General features: G+C 34.8%; 1 protein-coding gene across 2 annotated transcripts in view; it reads left to right on the plus strand.

Moving 5' to 3' along the window:
• Positions 1-15,613, plus strand: part of PTPRQ (protein tyrosine phosphatase receptor type Q) — a gene marked incomplete at its 5' end in the record, with an annotated part of 251,914 nt that extends 236,301 nt beyond the window's left edge. For both annotated transcript variants that reach the window (XM_082665174.1, XM_082665173.1), the window contains 6 exons: positions 4,467-4,601; positions 4,841-4,966; positions 5,779-5,927; positions 9,266-9,401; positions 15,127-15,250; positions 15,502-15,613. In XM_082665174.1, coding sequence (XP_082521300.1) covers positions 4,467-4,601; positions 4,841-4,966; positions 5,779-5,927; positions 9,266-9,401; positions 15,127-15,250; positions 15,502-15,539 — 708 coding nt within the window. In that variant the 3' untranslated portion in view covers positions 15,540-15,613. The remainder of the gene's footprint in view (positions 1-4,466; positions 4,602-4,840; positions 4,967-5,778; positions 5,928-9,265; positions 9,402-15,126; positions 15,251-15,501) is intronic.
• Positions 15,614-21,520: the final 5,907 nt, after the last annotated feature.

The raw sequence follows: 21,520 nt of genomic DNA on the forward strand, positions 1-21,520 counted from the left end.
AACCACACATAAACAAAGGAATATTCATGAACCCCCAGTGTTCCCTCTAAATATTATAAGTTGTCAGGAGACAACCATAAGAAGATCACAATACAGGATGAGCAATAAACTAAATCTGAGTACATTAATACATATATATATATATTCTGCTGTGGTCAAGTGATGTTGTAATATAATAAATTTTACAACAAATTCACTATGACCCATATGTAATGATATGCGTAATCATTACTGAGCTACATGGTAAGCAGGCCCAGATGGAAAGCACTTTACATTAAGGCAGGTTTCAGTATTGGAGTGGGCAGTATGCTGTATTGCTTTTACTTCTGGGGATATCTCCTTCGCCTGGGATGTCAGGAACAGATGGAAATAGACAAAGTCATAATACCATAGTGGCCTCTCACTTCTCTATCCCCAAATTCAGGCAGTCTTCACCTCAGAAATAGTGAAGATTTCTCAGAATGAATGTTTGATGCCTCAGTTTCTCCCAACTCCCCACTTTTGTTCCATGGCACCTCTATCTGAAAGTTCATGAACACTTGTTCCAGGAGCAAAAGACAAAGGCCATCTACAAATGGACTCTGAATTCCTATTTCTTTGGAAGCTGGAGGAAAAGGGAAAAGAACTATAGAGCAAGGTAGAGAAAAAGCAAAATAACTAGTGTTTAGATGGAAAAGAAAAAGTGAAGTCTGGAGAAGGGAAAAGGGAAGACCAGTAGGTGGTCTGAAGGATGTACTTTAAGACTGGGAACTCCGGTCCTGGGTCTGTAATTAGATTACTATATGTTTATCTCTCTGCCCTTGGCTCTTCTTGGGAATTGTGCTCCTGAAGCTAGGACTCAAAGAGAGCCTGGAAAATGTTGATTAAGGATGGACTGTGGGAGGGTAGGGAGGAAAATAGATGCATCCTTGTAAACAACCACTAATTGTACACGTGACTTTAGGAACGTTTTCAAGAAAGCTAACAATAAGAACATTATGTAATGGGACAAGACCCCAACCCACCACCCCAAATTATCTCTCCTGTCAACCTGAGATGCCTGAAATTACTTCAATTTGAGGATAGCTTTTACCATAGCTGGAGACTGAAGATTAAAGGCTATGATGCAAAGGAGCTGTAATCGTATCAGAAACATCAGATTTCGTCTACTCTGGTAGAAGATTATAGTACCAAAGGACACTGAATCCCTGAAAAAGGGAAATGCAAATAACTAGGAGAAACATTTTATAAATTGATCAATTACAGTTAATTGTCCTCACCCTTAAAACGCTTCCAGGACATCATTCTCTCGATTTTCCATCTACAGCTTTGACACTTTCATCTCAGTCTCGTTGGTTCTCTCTTATCTCCTTGGCCACCAAACACTGAAATTATCTACAGCCCAATCCTTGAATTTACTGTTTCTTTCCAAACTCATTTCTTTGACAATCTCAACCATTCTTGTGATTTTAAGTAAGATCTATTTGCTAACTACTTTGAAATTATGTCTCTAGTTTGGACTTCTTTCTGAATTCCAAGCTCATATACTCAGTTGCCTTCATGACATTGCCACTTGAATATCCAAAAGAAATTTCAAGTTTAATATTTCCATTATGAATTCTTGATTTTCCTTTTAACCTGCTTATCCTGGGTGTGGAGAAAAGGGAACCCACTACATTGTTGGTGGGAATGTAAATTGGTACCGCCACTATGGAAAACAGTATGGAGCTTCCTTAAAAAACTAAAAATAGAGTTACCATATGACCCAACAATCCCACTCCTGAGCATATATCTGGAGAAAACTCTAATTCAAAAAGGTACTTGCACCCCAATGTTCACAGCAGCACTATTTACAATAACCAAGACATGGAAGCCACCTACATGTCCATCGACAGGTGAACGGATAAAGATATGGTGTATATATACATAGGAATATTACTCAACCATTAAAAAAGAATGAAATAAAGCTATTTGCAGCAACATAGATGGACCCAGAGATTGTCATACTAAGTGAAGTAAGTCAGAAAGAGAAAAAGACAGAAATACCATATGATATCACTTATACGTGCAATCTAAAATATGATACAAATGAAACAGAAACAGACTCACAGACGTAGAAAGCAAATTTATGGTTACCCAAGGGGAAAGGGGGTAGGGGACAGATAAATTAGGCGTTCAGGATTAGCAGATATAAAGTACTATCTATAAAACAGATAAACAACAACAAGGTCTTACTGTATAGCACAGGGAATGATATTCAATATCCTGCAATAAACCATAATGGAAAAGAATATGAAAAAGAATATATATTATATATGTATAACTGAATCACTTTGCTTTACACCAGAAACTAATACAACATTGCAAATCAACTATACTTAAGTAAAAAAAAAAATTTTTTTTAAGTCTGCCCTTCCTGAAGTTTTCCCCATCTTCATTTGGAATCATTATTGACTTCTCTATTTTTCTTATACCCAGTATCCAATCCATAAGCAAATTCTCTTGGCTCTGTCTTCAGAATTTATCCAGATTTTATCACTTCTCACAATCCCCACTGCTATCGCCCAAACTAACCCTTGGTTGGATTGTTGCAATAACCTTCTAACTACTCTCCCTCCTTTCTCCTTTAAACCATATCAGCTTGTCGTACAGAAACCAGGATGAAACTCTTAAACCATATACTCTGTATGTTCAAAATCTTTCAAAGGCTTTCCATATCATTCAGAGTAAAATCCAAGATCTTATAATTACCTACTCTAGGACCTAAAGCACCATTGTCCTCCCTCCCTTGTTCTTTCCGACGTTACCTTCTATTACTGTCCCCCTCATTCCAGCCACTTGCTGTTCTTAGAACATTCCAGACACATCTCTCCTTTAATGCTGTTATACTTGACTTTCTACCTGGAACACTTTTCCTTCAGATCTTGAAGGGATTACCCCCTTTCTGCTTCAGTTCTTTCCTCAGATTTCACCCATGAGTCTTTTCTGAACACCCTATTTTCTGAAAACTCTCTCTTACAACACATCACTTTTAAAAACTCTATGTAAATTGTTTATTTAATAGACTTATTAATAGGCTTGATGTCTATTTCCCCTAACTAGAATATAAGATAAATGAGAGTAGGAATTTTAGTCAGTGATGAATCCTCAGCTCCTAGAATAGTGCCTGACACACAGTAGACCTTCATAAATATTATTTGAATGGAGGAATGTGCATATTTTAAAAGTCTGCAGAGAAAGTGACTAAAATATTAATGGTGCTTCATTATGGATAGTGAGATTACAGATTAATTCCACATTCTATTATGTATTTTTCTGAATTTTCCAAACATTCTACACTGACTATATATTACTTTTTTAACCTAAAAAAAAAACCTTTACAATGTAAAATAATTATATATTTCAACTGAGACTGGAAACATAGAAATGCTTTAGCATATAGTTTATTTAAGAGACTCAAGGTTTTATACCAGACACTGTCACTGGGTGATTTTGGGAAAATCACCTCAAGTAGCTCATTATTCTTTAGAGTAAAATACACTGGTTGGATTAGATTTTAGGGCCCCTTGAACTTTAAAATGTATATTTATTCAGTGTAATACTATATTCTCTGGCTACTGAGACAATTCCAATTTAAAAATAAAATTCACCTTTAATCCTCATTCCTCAAAATATTTTGATGTTTGGAATACATGTAATTTCATTACTATATTTTATTTATACAGTACCTTTCTTTAAGAAAAATCCACAGATATGACTCAAGTGGCATCCTTACATTCCAGGTGAATGGACTGAGTTTTAGAATAACTTGATAAAATCTACAAGAGCTATCATAATAGGGTTGAGACAAATCTCAGGTCCTATAGTAGTTAAATGAACCTTCTTATTATTCACATTACTCTTGGTCTGGAGCTCTGGAGAATAATTACTAATGCCATAGTTTACATAGATAAGTAATTTCTTGGAGAAAGAGTATGAAAATATCTGCACAATCTTTAAATATATGACAGTAACTTAGTGGAATGGGTAAGAGCGCTGGCTCTGGACTCAGACTACCTTACCAACTGTGAAATCTTCCACAAATTACTTCACATTCCTTAGCTTCAGTATCTTCCTCTCTAAAATGAGGATAATAATAGTTCTAATTCTCAAGGTTTTTATAAGAAACAAATTAATTGAAATACTAACTATAAGATGCTTAGCATATTGTCTGCTGTAAAGTGGTATTATTATTTTTTAGTCTTTACTGCTTTATTCAGAGTTAGAAATACATTTTAAGAACAGTTAGCTGTATAGTATATTACATTGTGAGGTTAAAATTAATGTTGGAAATTTTGAGTACTATTATTATTTAGCATTCCAAAATGTACAATATTTTAAAATATTAGGTCATCTCAAACTAGTATGTTTTTCTTACGTTGCTCAAAAACTAAAAAATACTATATATATGTAAATATTGATGCAGTGTTATAATTATATCATTCTAGGGCTACTTATGTCCAAATGAATTTATTGCTACTCAAGGTCCATTACCAGGAACAGTTGGGGATTTTTGGAGAATGGTGTGGGAAACCAGAGCAAAAACATTAGTAATGCTAACACAGTGCTTTGAAAAAGGGCGGGTAAGTTATTTGAAAATCTTTTCACAAAACTTTTACAATTCTGTTAATATATGTGTGACAATTTTAGCTAATACTTTGAGTCATCAATGACTTGGACATCTATAAAGCAGTTTTATCTTAGCAGTGATAACTGTGATATTTTACACACACACACACACACACACACACACACACACACACACAAACGTATCTATATAAAACAATGGTTCTTATGACTGGTGACTCTTTTCTGAATACAGATCAGATGCCATCAGTATTGGCCAGAGGACAACAAACCAGTTACTGTCTTCGGAGATATAGTGATTACAAAGCTAATGGAGGATGTTCAAATAGATTGGACCATCAGAGATCTGAAAATTGAAAGGGTAAAAAAAAGGAGGGGAAGTCAAACATGATATAAAATATGAATGTTCTAAATGTCTAAAGTAAAATTAATTTCTAGACATATTGCTTGATACCTGTATATTCAATAATGCTTTTCTATTATTTTCAAAATAGAAGTTTTGAATTGGCACCTGCCTTCAATATCTACGTCACTGTGTTTAATTCCAAATTATATAAAGTTCATATTAACCAGTTAATATCAGATTCTTAGGTAGACAGGGGAAGAAAAAGGAGGAAACAACTAGATCACTAAGTTTATCTTATTTTATAAAGAAACTGTAATATCTGATTTAAAACAGGAATTTCCCAAATCACTTATCTCTGTCTACATCCTAATAACTGGATTTTCTGTTTAATCCAGAACCAATACAGAAGCGATAGCATAGGATCCCACTTATATAACGTAAAGGCCTATAAACACAGAAAATGATATAAGGATCTTTATACTTTCTGACATTATCAGATACTCTATACCTGTGTTGTGAATAATTTGTGAGTGTGTTTAAGTTGTTAGGTCACAATTGTTCAAAATCTACTACTCTGGTGTTACAAAACGTTACATTATATTTGAATTTAAATACCCTACATTATCATCTGCTTGCAAGCCTTCTCATTGTTTGCATTCATACAGAAAGGCAATTTTCTTTATTGTAGCAATAGTAGAAGGCTTCTCTTATAGGAAATTATGAAAACACAGTTTCTTCTGTTTGGTAAATTGTCATTTTAAAAGATCACCTTGAAAACCTGGCAAGTCAGCTGTCTTATCATGTTTCTTTAATGTCATTTTGTCTAGCATGGGGATTGCATGACCATTAGACAGTGTAACTTTACTGCTTGGCCTGAGCATGGGGTTCCTGAAAACAGTGCGCCTCTAGTTCACTTTGTGAAGTTGGTTCGAGCAAGCAGAGCACATGACACCACACCTATGGTTGTTCACTGCAGGTAAGAGAGATTTTTAGAACCTCTGAACACTAGAAACACTAGAAATGGTACTGAAACTCAGCGTGACCTTTTTATTATCACGACACCATTGATTTTCTGGCAGAATGTTAATGTAGATTCAATCCAGCTTTTAGTTTTCAGATATTTTACTGGTTATAACAAATCAAGATGTAGTTTTATAAAAGGTTAGATGGCAGAGATAAAATGAGTAATGACTATGTCTAAAAGCAAGGGAAATATATATCCTGGTACAGGAATTTTCCTGAAATCTTGACTGGATTATACCTCTCGAAGGCCTTCAAATTAAAAACAAAAAAATTGTAGCCCATTTTTGATGTGGCTACACATCAAATGGATGAGTGTGGGTATGTAGGATTTTTTTATTTTTACGAATAAACATCTGATCCTTCATTATTTCAACTGATATTAGTCTAATATACTAATTTAAACTTTTTTGCAAAAGCAAGTTTCTAGATTTAACTTACAAAGGATAAAGAAAATGAACTTTAAAATAAAGATCAAATTAAGTGACCAACCCAAGCATGATTCAGAGTTTTTACAAACTATTCAAATATCTTTCTTTGACCTAGCTTTTTGAACATGATAAATAGAATGTGACCATAAATGAAGATTTTTTCCCCCTCTTTATTTTCACTGGTATTTTATACCACTGAAATACCAATACTCCCCCGCAAAAAGAAATAAAACTCACAGTTGTTTAGAATTCAGAGTTCTGGACATATTGATATGATTTATGATTTCTAACATGATATATCTAAGTCAATCTCAACATGAGTTTCGTCAACAGTTGTAGTTTGCAAATTAAAGAAAAAGTGGGTGATAATATACTGTTTTATGATTCCACTTACATGAGATACCTACAAGAGGTAAATTCAAAGAGACAAGAAACTGGAATTGTGGTTACTAGGGACTTGGGAGAGAGAGAAATGGAGAGTTACTGTTTAACGGGTACATAGCTTCTGTGTGGGATGATGAAAATATTCTGGAAACAGAGTGGTGTTGGCTGCACAAGACTGAATGTGCTTAATGCCACTGAATTGTGCACTTAAATATGGTTAAAATGGTAAATTTTATGTTATGTATCTTTTGCTACAATAAAAAAATTTAAGTAACAATATCTTTTAACCCATTATTATTAATTATAATAATTCCAGAAATTAATTGATGGATAATTATTCTAATGGGAATATACTATAATTAATGTGGTTAAATATGTAAGAAAATATTAATCCATTCAATTTTTAAACTTTTTTTTTTAGAGGAAAAAACTCAGCATGTAATTTAAATAAGTCTACATCTTCCAGGAATATTTTAGATTTTTTAAATTGTAAGAGTAATACACAAATGCTTGCTCATTATGAGATATCTTTTTTACATTTAAAAAGCATATAGAATTAAAAGTAAAAGCCTCATTCTTACCCTCCCAATTCCATATCCCCCCCATATATATAAAATTTTTAACAGATCAGTATATAGTATAAATAGAATAACAGTTTGCTTATAAAGTCAGTGATTGATTTTAAACTGGCATCACTGATGATTAAAACGGATAGTAAGCTTCCTTCAGCTTCTCCATGTTTTACATATACACTGCCACTGGATTAAAACAGTGGATTTAAAAATCCATTAAAAAAGAAAAGTACCATCTCTCTTGTAGCCTCAAAAAGAGTAGTCTCCTCCTTTGTGATTTAAATACATAAAAGAGACCAGAGAAAAAGTATGCTTATATTAATAATCATTTTAAAATATCATTTTAAAACTGTCTACTAAATGATTACCTCCAACCCCAACTTCTCACCTCAACTTTAGACTTATACATTTAACTTCCAGTTTAACCACAACATTCTGAAAATTTGATGTGTCCAAAACAGAACACTTAGATCAGTCTCCAAACTCCCTCCTTCTCATCCCCATCTTGGTAAACAGCAGTCCACTCTGCTTTGTACAGAAACCCTAGACTCATCTTCAACTCTCTGCTTCCTCTTACATTCCACATCCAACCCAACAGCAAATACTCTGATCCCTGCCCCCCATCACCTCTTCACACACTCTCCCCACCCTGGTCTCCTTGCTTTTCTTTGAACACACAGAACACTCTCCCACTCAGATCTGTTCTCTTCCTGCGCCCTCAGGCTGGAATGCTCCTCTCCCAGGTACCCAGGTGGTACGCTCCCTAACCCTACTCAAGTTTCTTTTCAAATATCACATTGTCAGAGAACCTTTCTCTAATGACCCTGTCCTACCCTATCACCTTTTATCTCCTTAACCTAATTTATCTTTCTCCATAGCACTTATTGCGGCTGGGTATATCCTATGCATGTTTCTTTGCTGTGTGGACTACCATTCTCCGTCCTCTAGAATATAAGCTCCATAAGTTCAGGGACTTGGTAATGTTCACTGCTGTACTGCAGATGCCTAGGACAGTGTCTGACACTCAAAATATATTGAATGATGTAATGACTGATTACTCTGTTCGGGCATACACGTGTCTGTGTTATAGTGATCAGATTCATGTTGTAATGCTATTTCTTAGGTTAAATCATAGGTATTGTCGACATTAGAATATTTTTCACCTACAAAGATGGCAGTTTCGTGATGTTCAAAATGACATTTAAGATTAGGTGACCTTTCAAATGATGGTTTTTTTTTTTTTTCAGATTTACTTCCTATATTAACCATTTAAGTACCTAGGAGTCTTGTCTTTCTAATTGGAATTTCTGAAACAATCCTGTCAGGTTTATCAATTAACAGTTTATATGGAGCACATACCTGTCCTTCAGTATTAAACTAATTTCTTAAAAGGAAATAGCTTTCCAATTTTATTATCTATAGGAAGGAAAAGAAAATTCTAGGGAAGGTGAAAAGAACACATGAGAATCTATCAATGTGATGCAGAGGAAGTACTATATGGGCTAAATATTACAGTTGACATTTTTCATGTTTAGCACTCCTACTGGTAACCAAAAATATATTCAATAAAAAGTTTCTGGGGTTAAGAATTTTCAATGACTTTTAAAAATCTTCCCCATACTTCTCCAACTACAACCCTTAAAAATATTATGAAAGAACAGGGAAAGTCCAACTGGTTAAAAAAAAAAACTCAAATATTTGACAGAGTATTTAACGATAATCATCTTGCTCTGTCTAAACAGTCTTGGGAACAATATAAATCCAAAGAAACTCCAAAGAAAATCTACCTTCAATAACAAAAGAAACTATTTATAATTTATTGCTATCATAGTTTATTTCCTTCATCACAATCAACATAAACAGGCTTTTTGCTGAATAATTTGCATGTAATTTCACTCTTCCTGCAGTGCTGGAGTTGGAAGAACTGGAGTTTTTATTGCTCTAGACCACTTAACACAACATGTAAATGATCATGATTTTGTGGATATATATGGATTAGTAGCTGAACTGAGAAGTGAAAGAATGTGCATGGTACAAAACCTGGTAAGATATCTAAAACTTCAAGCAGTTATCAGCTCTAGAATTTCTGCCTGGAAGGATCTTAGTGGCAGTGATCTGGTTAGACATGGCCTTGAACTATATTAGCAAAGCAGACATTCTCTTTTCCTACATTATAAACCTCTGGGTGGGGGCAGGGTCGTGGGGACGGCAGCTGATGGGGATTATAGGAGAACCGAAACCCACATGCCCCAGTTATCCTTCAGCACTGTTACTGACTACTCATCCTACCCTGTTTATACTGATAGGCATATAGAAAATAATTCATTAAATGGATTTGTCTTTAGCCTTTGGGAAACTTAGAAAATGAATCAAATTAATTTCTTTTGTAAACATGCTAGAAGTTGTATTTGGGAAAAGTTTATTAACTGTTACAGGTTTCTATGTATTTCACTTGTCCATATTTATCCCTTTTTATTATTAGTATTAATTATGTTTGTTATAGCATGTCATCAACCAACTAACTGGGAGTTGTTTGTTTTGTTGTTCTGGTTTGGACATAAAAATATTTTTAAAATATAGATTTTTGTCATTAAAAAAACCATACGGTAGGGGGCTTCCCTGGTGGCACAGTGGTTGAGTCTGCCTGCCGATGCAGGGGACACGGGTTCGTGCCCCGGTCCGGGAGGATCCCACATGCCGCGGAGCAGCTGGGCCCGTGAGCCATAGCCGCTGAGCCTGCGGGTCCAGAGCCTGTGCTCCGCAACGGGAGAGGCCAAAACAGTGGGAGGCCCGTGTGCCGCAAAAAATAAAAGTAAAAAAAATTATACAGTATAATGGTAATGAAACTAAAAACCCTGTTGAGTGTCTAGTAGGTTCCAAGTATTATACTAGATCCTTTACATGTATTATCTTATTTAATTCTTTATTTGTAAGGCAGGGCCAACGAAACTAATCAACAGACTAGGTATTATGGTCTCTGCTTTACAAGTAGGGAAGCAGATGTTCAAGAATTCAGTGATATTTAAAGGTCAGAGCTAAAATTCAAACCCAAATCTGTCTAACTATAATACATAGGATGTTCCTGTCATATCTTTGGATTGATATTTTTATGCTACAGAGAGATTTTTCTCATAATAAATATACAGTTCTTCTGTAACGGTATTTTCCAGGGTACCTACTAGAAAACACAAGTGGCTTTACAGTCATTAAAGGTGTGAGAAAACAGGCTCTTTGCTAAAATAAGTTTGAGAAAGAATTTCTTAGAATTACAGCCTCTATGCTAATGTGCATTGACAATTATAAATACAGAGCCCTTGTGGACATTTCCCAGACTTATATGACTATGAAATCCTTGAACACTTTTTGACCCCAAAACCTATAATGCCATGATGTCATGGAACATTAATGTTCTTAGGAAGATGCTGCTCTAGACCAGAGACATCCAAACTTTTAGGAACACACATCCCTTTCAGGAGAAATGTTTGAGCATTCAACTCCAATACATATATATTTATTCTTAAAATGTAGATTGTGCAGTTATGTAAATTATAAAGCGTACACAAGAAATTGAAAAACATGAGATAAAGGTCAAATAAGCAATTCTGACAACCTTGCTAATACTGGTGGCTTCATATTATCATAAGGTATTTTCAAAAGATAAATACTTAGCAGGAAATAATTGTTTCAATAGTGGTTTTAAATGCATGTTTTAAATTCTTTGTAATTTTTAAAAAAGTGATCTAGCTTTTTGTCAGATCTGATTACACTGTTGTTGCTTTCACCTCACAGCATGGCTCTAAGACAGTTATTCTAGGAGCATGAAAAGTGTCAGCACTGCCATTTTATTGTCATTCATTGGTGCTTGCCTGACAGATCTTATCTTTAATCCACAGTCTCTTTGTAGGAATCTTTTTAAGCCACTTCAATTATGTGATGGCTAGGTAAAACTAGGTATTGTAATCCATGTGCATTCCCTTATATGCTGAAAGGGAGCACATGAGTGAAGTATCACTCTTCCCTTAGGAAACTTCAGAAATGGACTTCAACTTGTGGCCAGGCTTGGCTTCATGGGTATGTAGCCTATGCAGTCTCACGGGTCCCCACGCTCAAAAGGGCCTTGCACTCGATTTAATGTTTGCTGACACTGTTTTGAAAATCTTTAATAATTTTTGAGGAAGGAAACTCGTATTTTCATTTTGTAGTGGGCCCCACCAATTATGTAGCTGGTTGTTATCCAAAGATCTTTTAAGGGCTTCAAGATCAATACGACCATTAATGATTATTAAAACCAAATTATTTTTAGTTGAGAACAAGAATAAATAGCTAGCATTTTCCTCCCATGTCCCTGGGTGTACACATGTGCACTGGTGATCAATGTTCTTGGCATTGATCGAGATTGGTTGGCTCTCTAGGATAGGTTAGAGGGTGCAAATGATTGGGATATTTCCTTGTAGAGACTAGATTCGGTCTTCAAATTATAGAAGTCGAATTTTGCCATGCTCTACAATTTTGTGGAACCAAACTTTGTAAAGAGTGTGTTCAAGCATGCCTGTGCATAACTGCACACAATTTAGTATTCAGTATATGCTATAAACTTCATACATTATGCTGGAATAACCAGCCAGAGGAAAATGTTGCAGGTTGGGTAGGGGGATGAAAAGAGCCTGAATTTTGGTGTCAGAGAATTGAGATCAGATTCCAGTCCTGCTAATTGCTGGCTTTGTGACTTTGTTTAATGAACCTCTCTGAGTTATTTCTCTTTTGTAAAATAGCTGTGTTACACTTTTCACAAGTCTATTGTAAGTATTAAGTAAGAGAAGGTATCTAAAGCACCAAGCATGCAGTAAACGCCCAGCGTGCAGTAAAGGTCTGACAATATAGTTGTGCCGATCGCTTTTTAAGATAAAAAGGTGGCAGTTCGTTAAAATCCTGATAAACACTTACTGAATCAATAGGTAGAAGTCATGAATATTAGTTGGCATGTTTGAAATAAGTACATCTTCATCGATATTCAAGAAAAGTATAGGGCTTCCCTGGTGGCGCAGTGGTTAAGAATCCGCCTGCCAATGCAGGCGACATGGGTTCGAGCCCTGGTCCGGGAAGATCCCACATGCCACGGAGCAACTAAGCCCGTGTGCCACAACTACTGAGCCTGTGCTCTAGAGCCCGCGAGCCACAACTACTGAAGCCCGTGTGCCACAACTACTGAAGCCCGCGCGCCTAGAGCCTGTGCTCTGCAACAAGAGAAGCCACCACAATGAGAAGCCTGCGCCCCGCAACAAAGAGTAGCCCCCACTCACTGCAACTAGAGAAAGCCCCTGTGCAGCAGCAAAGACCCAATGTAGCAAAAAATTAAATAAATGAATACGTAAATTTATTTAAAAAAAAGTATAGGTAGCCCTTCCATAGAGGTTATAAAATTAAGATACATCCATGTTTACTAAATAATTAGCCTCCATTTTGTAAACGATATAAATCACAATTCTCAGATCCTCGCTTAAAATGTGGTACTCCAAAGCTCTCTTTCACCGGACTTTGTTCCCGGAAGCTATGCTCTTTACTGTCTTTTCTCTGTGATGAAAAAAAGGAAAATGACCACACCCTGGCTCCAGTCCTTATAAACCAGCATTGCCTTGCACAAGAGTGGTTTCTTAGTTTCTTCTCTTGCACTTGGGAATGATTCCAATTTCTGTGAAGAATGCTGTCTCAGCACATACACAGTGGCCATGGCCAGGGGTGGGGAGGTGGGAACCTCAGCAATATATCACCACTAAAAGACACCAGAGGGCCCAGACCCTGGAGAGAACCTAAAGTTCTTTCACTGTCTACCAAAACACAGTTCATAGCAGCCCCAGGAGATGTGAAAGAGCTTTCTGAGAGATACTCTGCAGTGAGGTAATATCCTGAGCTACTATTCCTGCCTGAAAAAAGGATTAATCTGGATGAATCCCTTTTCTGCTCTGGTTCTCTTGAAAATAGACTGATGTGAACTCCTGAGGTAGAAGAAAAAAGAATAAGATATTTTTGGTGCCTAATTTTTTGCCACCAACATATATACATGGCTGGCCTTAAATCTCACAACATAGCTTTCCTGATCCCCCAGATGAGGAAACTGAACATCAGAAAAGTTTAATTCTTAAGGTAACAGGACTATCTAGGGTAGAAACTGGAACTGAACTCTTCACTGCCTCTCTGGCAATAACACACCACGGCAGAGGGATCTTGGAAAATGTAGTACTGCCCTGTGGAGCTCAGCCTGCCCTGCTGGCAGAGTTTACACCCATCATTCTTTCCAGTGGAGAAAGATGAGATTGGGACAGTTAGAAGTTTCACATATCAAATGTGACGTCAAATTCAAATGTGTTTTTTTTTTAAATACCAGAACTCATAAACTTAAATGACTGTTGTTTTCAAAGAAATTATACCATGTCAATATTATTTCTGTCAATAATGTTATTCATTGTGCAGTGCATATTTTAAAATACTCATTTGGAATTACCCTGAGAAGAAATTTAACAGCAATTTCAATAGAATTTTTATTACCTTGTAACAATCCTTCATTTCTTACCAAAACTGAATTATGTAACTTGATCATCCACCTCACAAACTTGATCCCTAAAGACTTCTGAATGTTCCCCCAATCAAGTCTGTCCTGAAATGGTAAAGATCTGCTAACTGTGAGAATTAAATGAGGCTAAGTCAACATTCATTACGCAACTACCACATTCCAGGCACTATTACACACAATGGGAATAGAGCAGTGAATATGACAGAGTTCTGTCCTCATAGAACTGACAGTGATGAGATGTGTGTGGAAACATTTTGTAATCCACGAAGAAATAGGTATTCCTAATAATGACCAACAATCTCTAGAGACAGTTTCAATAGTGAAGTTCCAAAAAGGTTTTGAGGTGTAGTAGCAATAGATATGAATATAATTTCTTAAGATGGTCACTTTAGAGGACATTCTATTTAAATCAGTTGTCAGTATGTGTGTTTGTGTGTGTGTGTGTGTGAATCTTAAACATTTGGTTATATTCCTTTAACTTCAGGTACCTTCCCTATGTAAAAATGAGGGTGCTTTTCTATGACTGTAACCTTAACTACCTTTGGGAAAGTCCAAACCCAGAAATGCTAACAGGTTATTGAATTATATTGAATAAACTTAAAGAACCCAGATGGTATTGAATTTCATCCTAACTTTAGATGAAATGTTCGGAGTCCTGCCTTATATTTACAAATAGAGACCAGATCCTTGACATTAAGTAGGCCAAATGTTGGGTGATTAACAGAATTGTTAAATATTTTAAATATGTTGATGGTGTGTAGATATGCTCAGTCACAGCTTTTGAAAGTAAATTTAGTATCTGCATTCCAACAGCCATTCTAACAAGAAAAATATTTATAAGAAAAATTACTCAATTATGCCTAACAGGAAAAAGGAAACTTATAAACAAATTTAAATAATATAATTTGCTACTTTTTAAAATTACAGAAAGAAAGAACATATGAACACTTAGTATTTAATGACAAGTATTTTTAAAAACTGGAAACTACAAAAAGCCACAGGAATTTAGCAAATCTTATGTTTGAAATGATAAAAAATCATTTATATTCATGGTAAATTCTGTGCCTCTAACTTAGCTATTTAACATTCGTTGAGTTCAATATTACTTTTCACTGTAAAAGTATAGCCCCCCCACCCGCCCCCATATAAGAAAATCCCTACCCCGTCCATTTATTTAACCATCCTTTCTTTGGTGTCTAGGCACAGTATATCTTTTTACATCAGTGCGTTCTGGATCTCTTATCAAGTAAAGGAAGTAATCAGCCCATCTGTTTTGTTAACTATTCAGCACTTCAAAAGATGGACTCTTTGGACACCATGGAAGGTAAACAGAGGCAATGTATATCAATTTACTACTAGTTTACCACCTATAGCAGAAGCATTAATTTAATAATAACCGTATGTTGAAAATGTTTTAGAAGCTTGGCTGGCACACATATCAATTCTTTAATTTCTCTCTAATCCAAGTTAGGATAATAGCCTTTCCAGGTACACTGTATTTTTGTCATGAAACATTTAAATCTTTTGAACTGTTAACTTCAATTCTCTCTTGTGACATGTTACTTTATGTTATAGGTGATGTTGAGCTTGAATGGGAAGAAACCACCATGTAAATATTCAGACCAAAGATTACAACTGGAAGATATTTTCAAATCCCAGGGGCCAAAATACCCCCTTACTCTTCTGAATTGAAATGTGCAACCTTAAATAAAACTCTATGCTTCCCTTACTGTGCCTTACTAAATGGATTGACATTTTATGAATAGTTCTAGGAAATAGCTAATTCAGGATAGTTATCTGTTTTGTACAGAATGAATATTATACATGTAAAATGTTTAAGAAGAGATATCCCAGAGATTTTTGAAGCCTTCTATATTTTGGGAATGAGCCAAATATAAAATTATTATTATATTTACGTTAATGTTTCAATGTGAATTTTCCCTACATATTGGATTTGATCTTGAACAAAAGTTGTAAATGTTGATTCAGTAGTGTTATTTTGGCCTCCAGGGTGTTGACTTTTCTCGTGGATAACTTCCAGGACTGTCATAATGATCTGTACTTCCATGTATGCCCCTGTGTTTTGAATCCCCTGTTTTATGAGTGCTGAGATATCATCTCATGATCTCGAACAGCTGAACAGTAACCCCCTGACACTGCTGGGATTACTTAGCCTTTATACAACACACAGTAGCTCTTCGGGTACACTTAGGGCTATTTCAATTGCACTGTAATCTTTAGTTTGAAAAACAAAAGGAAAAATTAAACAGTGCAATTGCTCATGTGAAGTTGTCGAGTACTTTTGTAGCCTGTCTGCATTTGTACATTTTGAGGAACAAGCTGTACCACTATATTGTATATTTGAATACATAGTTAAATGTATCAGTATTTGTCCATTAGATATGTATGCAACCTAATAACAATTTTGAAGGGTTTCTTCAGCAGAAATGCATGAAAACAGTAATAAAAATGTGATGTGTTACAAGGTCATAAACCAATGATGTGCTGCTGTGGTGCCAACCAGAGACTTCTGAATAGATTACATAAAACGGTCTTTATTTCATTTCCCAAGGTTGATTATTGAGGAGTGTATTAGGTGGAACTGAACACAAAGAAATTAACCAGACTGTAGCAAATTAGAGATTTTTTTTAAAAGCAAATAATTCACCCTCCTTTTTGTTAGACAGTAACAATGTACAAAGTAAGTTTTGAACTATATGAAATTATTTTGTCATAGATTTCAATTAAGGGTCATAAAATAGTATTAATTATTTTATTTCTTTTATGGTAAGAATCATATCTTATACTTATTTCTGCTGGAATATACATATAGAAAAAGTGATGGCCAATAAAATTGAATTTTAAGGAACTGAGTCACTCTGCAGCATGATTTCAGAGGTCCTTATAAACATAAATTTGATTTTGTATCACATATTAAGATATAATTAATAATTATCTTAACATAATGAAGTATAAGTACAATACAGTAATATAATGTGGTATAAATAATTAAGACATAATAATTTCCCAAGGTATCCAAAGATAGTAATTTTAAAATCGAATTTATTATGCAAGAAATTAAATCCTTTAGTCTTACAAGCAATTCTGCTTTCTGTTTTTTATGGCAAGGGTGTGTAAATAAATACAATCCATTAATGTTCCAACCAAAAAGTTTACTCTATAGAAAGTTACAGAAAACAATAAGAAATGATGAAAACTCTGAAAGATTCAAGTTTGAGTGACAAGGTCTTCAGTTTGCTTCACGTGTCAGTCATTGAAAATGAGTGGTAAGCCAGTACTTATTAATGTGGGTTTTTGTATTCAGGGAAGACAGATAACAGCCTGTGGAAAGTACTGGTGAGTCTACTTTTAAATGTATTAAATGGTAAGAAAATAAATCCTTCAATCCACAAGCCAGTCCATTTTCTATAATATCTATATAAAACAGAGAGTACAGAATAGAGTTGACCCGTGTGTATATGCATGTGTGTGCATATAAAAGAAGTTTTAATATAAGGCCTCCTCTAAAAGAGTGCTTATCAATCTTTAATGTGTATACAGATCATCTGCAGACTGTGGTAAAATGCAGATTCTGCTTCAGTAGGTCCAGGAGAGCACCTAAGATTCTTCATTTCTAGAAAGTACTCAAGTAATAATATTGCTGCCTGAGCTCGGGCCATACACTGAATAGCAAATCTCTAAAAGACAGGATCAGAATAATTTTATTTCCATCTGAAATTATTTGAAACATGTTAAAAAAGAATTGTCTTCATTATCAAAAACATAACAAAGCACCTGTTAAATGTGTATAGCTCACTAGCTATACCACAAAACTGTAACTGAAATGGAACTGAAACACATATTAATGTTAACTAAATTTTCTCTTAATTATATTGTGAAAATGCTAGTTCACAGCCAAATTTTTATAGGTGGCTACTAAGTGCAAATTAAAATAACGAGGAACATCTGTAACTTTTTTAGATCAGATTTGTCAAAATACTTTGAAGCATATGTACAATAAATGAGCAACATGTGTTTTATCTGAACCAAATGAAACTGGAGCCTCTCAGAATGGTTTGCCAGAAACGAGAGCAGCTGTGGGTATCACCTCTACTTTCATCCTGCTTTAAAACACAGAATTTTCTTCTTTCACTTTATAGGTGAAATGTGTGATACGACTTTTGAAAAAGCTAATTAAACCTTTCCCTCTTCATAAAGGAGATGGTGATTCACTCTTCACATCTGGTACCAAACACTAGATTTTAAAAATGAAATTTAAGTTCAGCAAACTACTCTACACGTCCATGACATTACTGTGATAGGTCCACTTTTGTAGTTCAACTTTTAGAAAACTCACAGTAAAGTTTTTGATGATGCCAGTAACACAAAATGATCTGAAATTCTCAACTGAATGATATTAAAAAGTGAAAATGTGGGATAAAAAAGTTCATAAAGCATAATCTTAACAAAACAGCTTGCCTTCTTAGCACAAGTAATATTTCATGGTAAATGACATCATGAATATGCATAGAGCTTCCATTTGGAATCAAAACTCATATACCCATCAGTTCATGAAGATGTTCTGAGGAATAGATTAGATCACACATATGAAGGTGTTTCAAAAAGTACAAAGAACTCTACAAAGTTAAGATAATTTTTTACCCAGGTTAGACAGTATGTAATGTTTATCAGTAAGATAATGCACCCCATTATAAGATTGTATTGTATTTGTGATATTAATTCCATGTTTGTATGTCTGTTTCACATGCAAACGTTAAAGAGAAAATTATGGCAGATATACTGATTTCTGCTAAATAAAACCACTGATACTTTGTTTTTCATGAATGATTAAGAGCGTTCTCAAGGAATGTTTGGACTAAAGTGAATAGATAAACAAATAAAAAATTGTGATTTAGAAAACAAATCAAGAAAATTTCCATTTCAGGTGTTTCAAATGGACATACTAAATCACTGTCTACAATACAGTCATTTGAAAATAAAACTAACTTAATAGAAGGTGATGAAAAGCATTATTCTCCCTTGTTAATAAGATTATGTTTCTTTAGAATCACAAGCTTGAATTATTTTAATTTTTACTGAAAGTATTAGATTGAGAAGTCATTTTAGTAACTTATAAACTTTTCAAAATACTTTTACCCCCATCATCCTGATTAATCCTTACAAAATCCTCTAAGATCTGCAGTGTCCCATATTACAGATAAATATAATGAAAGCTTAACAGATGTGCCAGAGACCACATTTAGTGAAGGTGGAAGCTGCATATCATAATCAAGTTACTGAAAGCCAATGATAAAGATAAAAATTTTAAAGGCAACAAAGAAAATAGAGACCTATTGAGGTGTTCAAATATAAGAAAATATGCTGGCTTCAATTCAGACACAATGCAAGCCAACTGACAATGGAATGACATATTCAAAGTGCTCAAATTACCTCCTAAACCTGATTAAGGGCAAATACAAAAGAACTAGAGCTAACGTCATGGTGAAATATTAAAGGCCTTCATCCTAAGAGCAAGAAAAATGCCCACTTTCACAACTTATATTCAACACTGTACTGGCGTTTCTAGCCATTACAATAAGGCAAAAAAAAAAAAAAAAAAAAGAAAGAAAAGGAAGGTTTGTAAATGAAGAGAAAAACTGTATGAGTAGAGAGTATAATTATGTATGAGGAAATTCCTGAAAAAGCTACAAAAGAGAAAAAGCCACTAGGTATAATAAATAGCTTTAAAAAGGTTACAGGATACAAGATCAAGATACAATCAATTTTATCTCTACATATTAATCAATGAACTGGAAACTGCAATTACAAATACCATTAACAGCATCCATAAACATGAAATGCTTAGAGTAAATTTAACAAAGTATATGCAAGACTCATACTCTAAAAACAATATTGATGAGAAGAATTAAAGACTTAAGTAAATTTTTTTAAATGCATATCCATGAACTCAAAACTCAATGTTGCTGAGAAGTCAATTCTCATACTGATGTATGGATTAAATGGAATATCAATCTTAATCCCATAAGGCTTTTTTTCTAGAAATCAATAAACTTGTTTTTACAATTTATATAGAAATGATGCAAAGGATCTAGAATAGCCAAAACAACATTCAAATAGAACACAGTTGAATGACTTATACTACGCATCTATGGCATTTCCATTAAAATAAAAAATAGAAAGTAAAAAAATAAATTCTCACACAGTTGGTCAATTAGTTTTCAACAAAGGTGACAATGTAATTCAATGGGGAAAAGATAGTCTTTCCAATAAACAGTGTTGGAACAACTGGATGCCCATTTGGAAAAACATGAACCTTCATTTCTAGCCCATATGACAAATACGAAAATTAACTTGAAATGCAACACAGATCTAAATGTAAAAGCTAAAACTATAAAGCTTATAGAAAAAAAGTATGAAAATCCTCATGACTTTGGGACAGGCAAAGATTCCTCAGAATATAAAGAAATAAAATATAAAAGAAAAAACTGACATATTGTACTTCGCCAAAATTATAACATTCTTCTCTTTAAAAGACACTATTAAGAAAATGAAAAGTCAAGCCACAGGCTGAAGAGAATGGGAGAAAATATTCACAATAAATGTGACAAGATTCAAGTCCTGGGAATGGTATCCAGAATACATATATATTTACAGAATAATACACACACACACACACACATATAAATGGCCAATACATGAAAAGGTACTCAACATCATTAGTCATCAAGAAAATGCAAATAAAAATCAGAATGAAGTAACCATACTAATAGAATGATTAAAGTTAAAATGACTGGTAATATCAAGTCATCCCACCATGGAATTTGAGCAGCTGGAACTGCATGGTATATGGTACAATCACTTTGGAAAACAGTTTGGTAGTTTCTTATAAAGATAATACCCGGGCTTCCCTGGTGGCGCAGTGGTTGAGAGTCCACCTGCCGATGCAGGGGACACGGGTTCGTGCCCCAGTCCAGGAAGATCCCACATGCCGCAGAGCGGCTGGGCCCGTGAGCCATGGCTGCTGAGCCTGCGGGTCCGGAGCCTGTGCTCCGCAACAGGAGTTTTTATTGCTCTGGACCACTTAACACAACATATAAATGATCATGATTTTGTGGATATATATCCATAAAGCATATATATGGATATATGGATATATATGGATATGTGGATATACATGGATTAGTAGCTGAACTGAGAAGTGAAAGAATGTGCATGGTACAAAACCTGGTAAGATATCTAAAACTTCAAGCAGTTATCAGCTCTAGAATTTTTGCCTGGAAGGATCTTAGTGGCAGTGATCTGGTTAGACATGGACTTGAACTATATTAGCAAAGCAGACATTCTCTTTTCCTACATTATAAACCTCTGGGTGGGGGCAGGGTCTTGGGGACGGCAGCTGATGGGGATTATAGGAGAACCAAAACCCACATGCCCTAGTTATCCTTCAGCACTGTTACTGACTACTCATCCTACCCTGTTTATACTGATAGGCATATAGAAAATAATTCATTAAATGGATTTGTCTTTAGCCTTTGGGAAGCTTAGAAAATGAATCAAATTAATTTCTTTTGTA

The sequence above is a fragment of the Grampus griseus genome, assembly GCF_964374135.1.
Source record: "Grampus griseus genome assembly, chromosome: 11".
Classification (NCBI taxonomy): domain Eukaryota; kingdom Metazoa; phylum Chordata; class Mammalia; order Artiodactyla; family Delphinidae; genus Grampus; species Grampus griseus.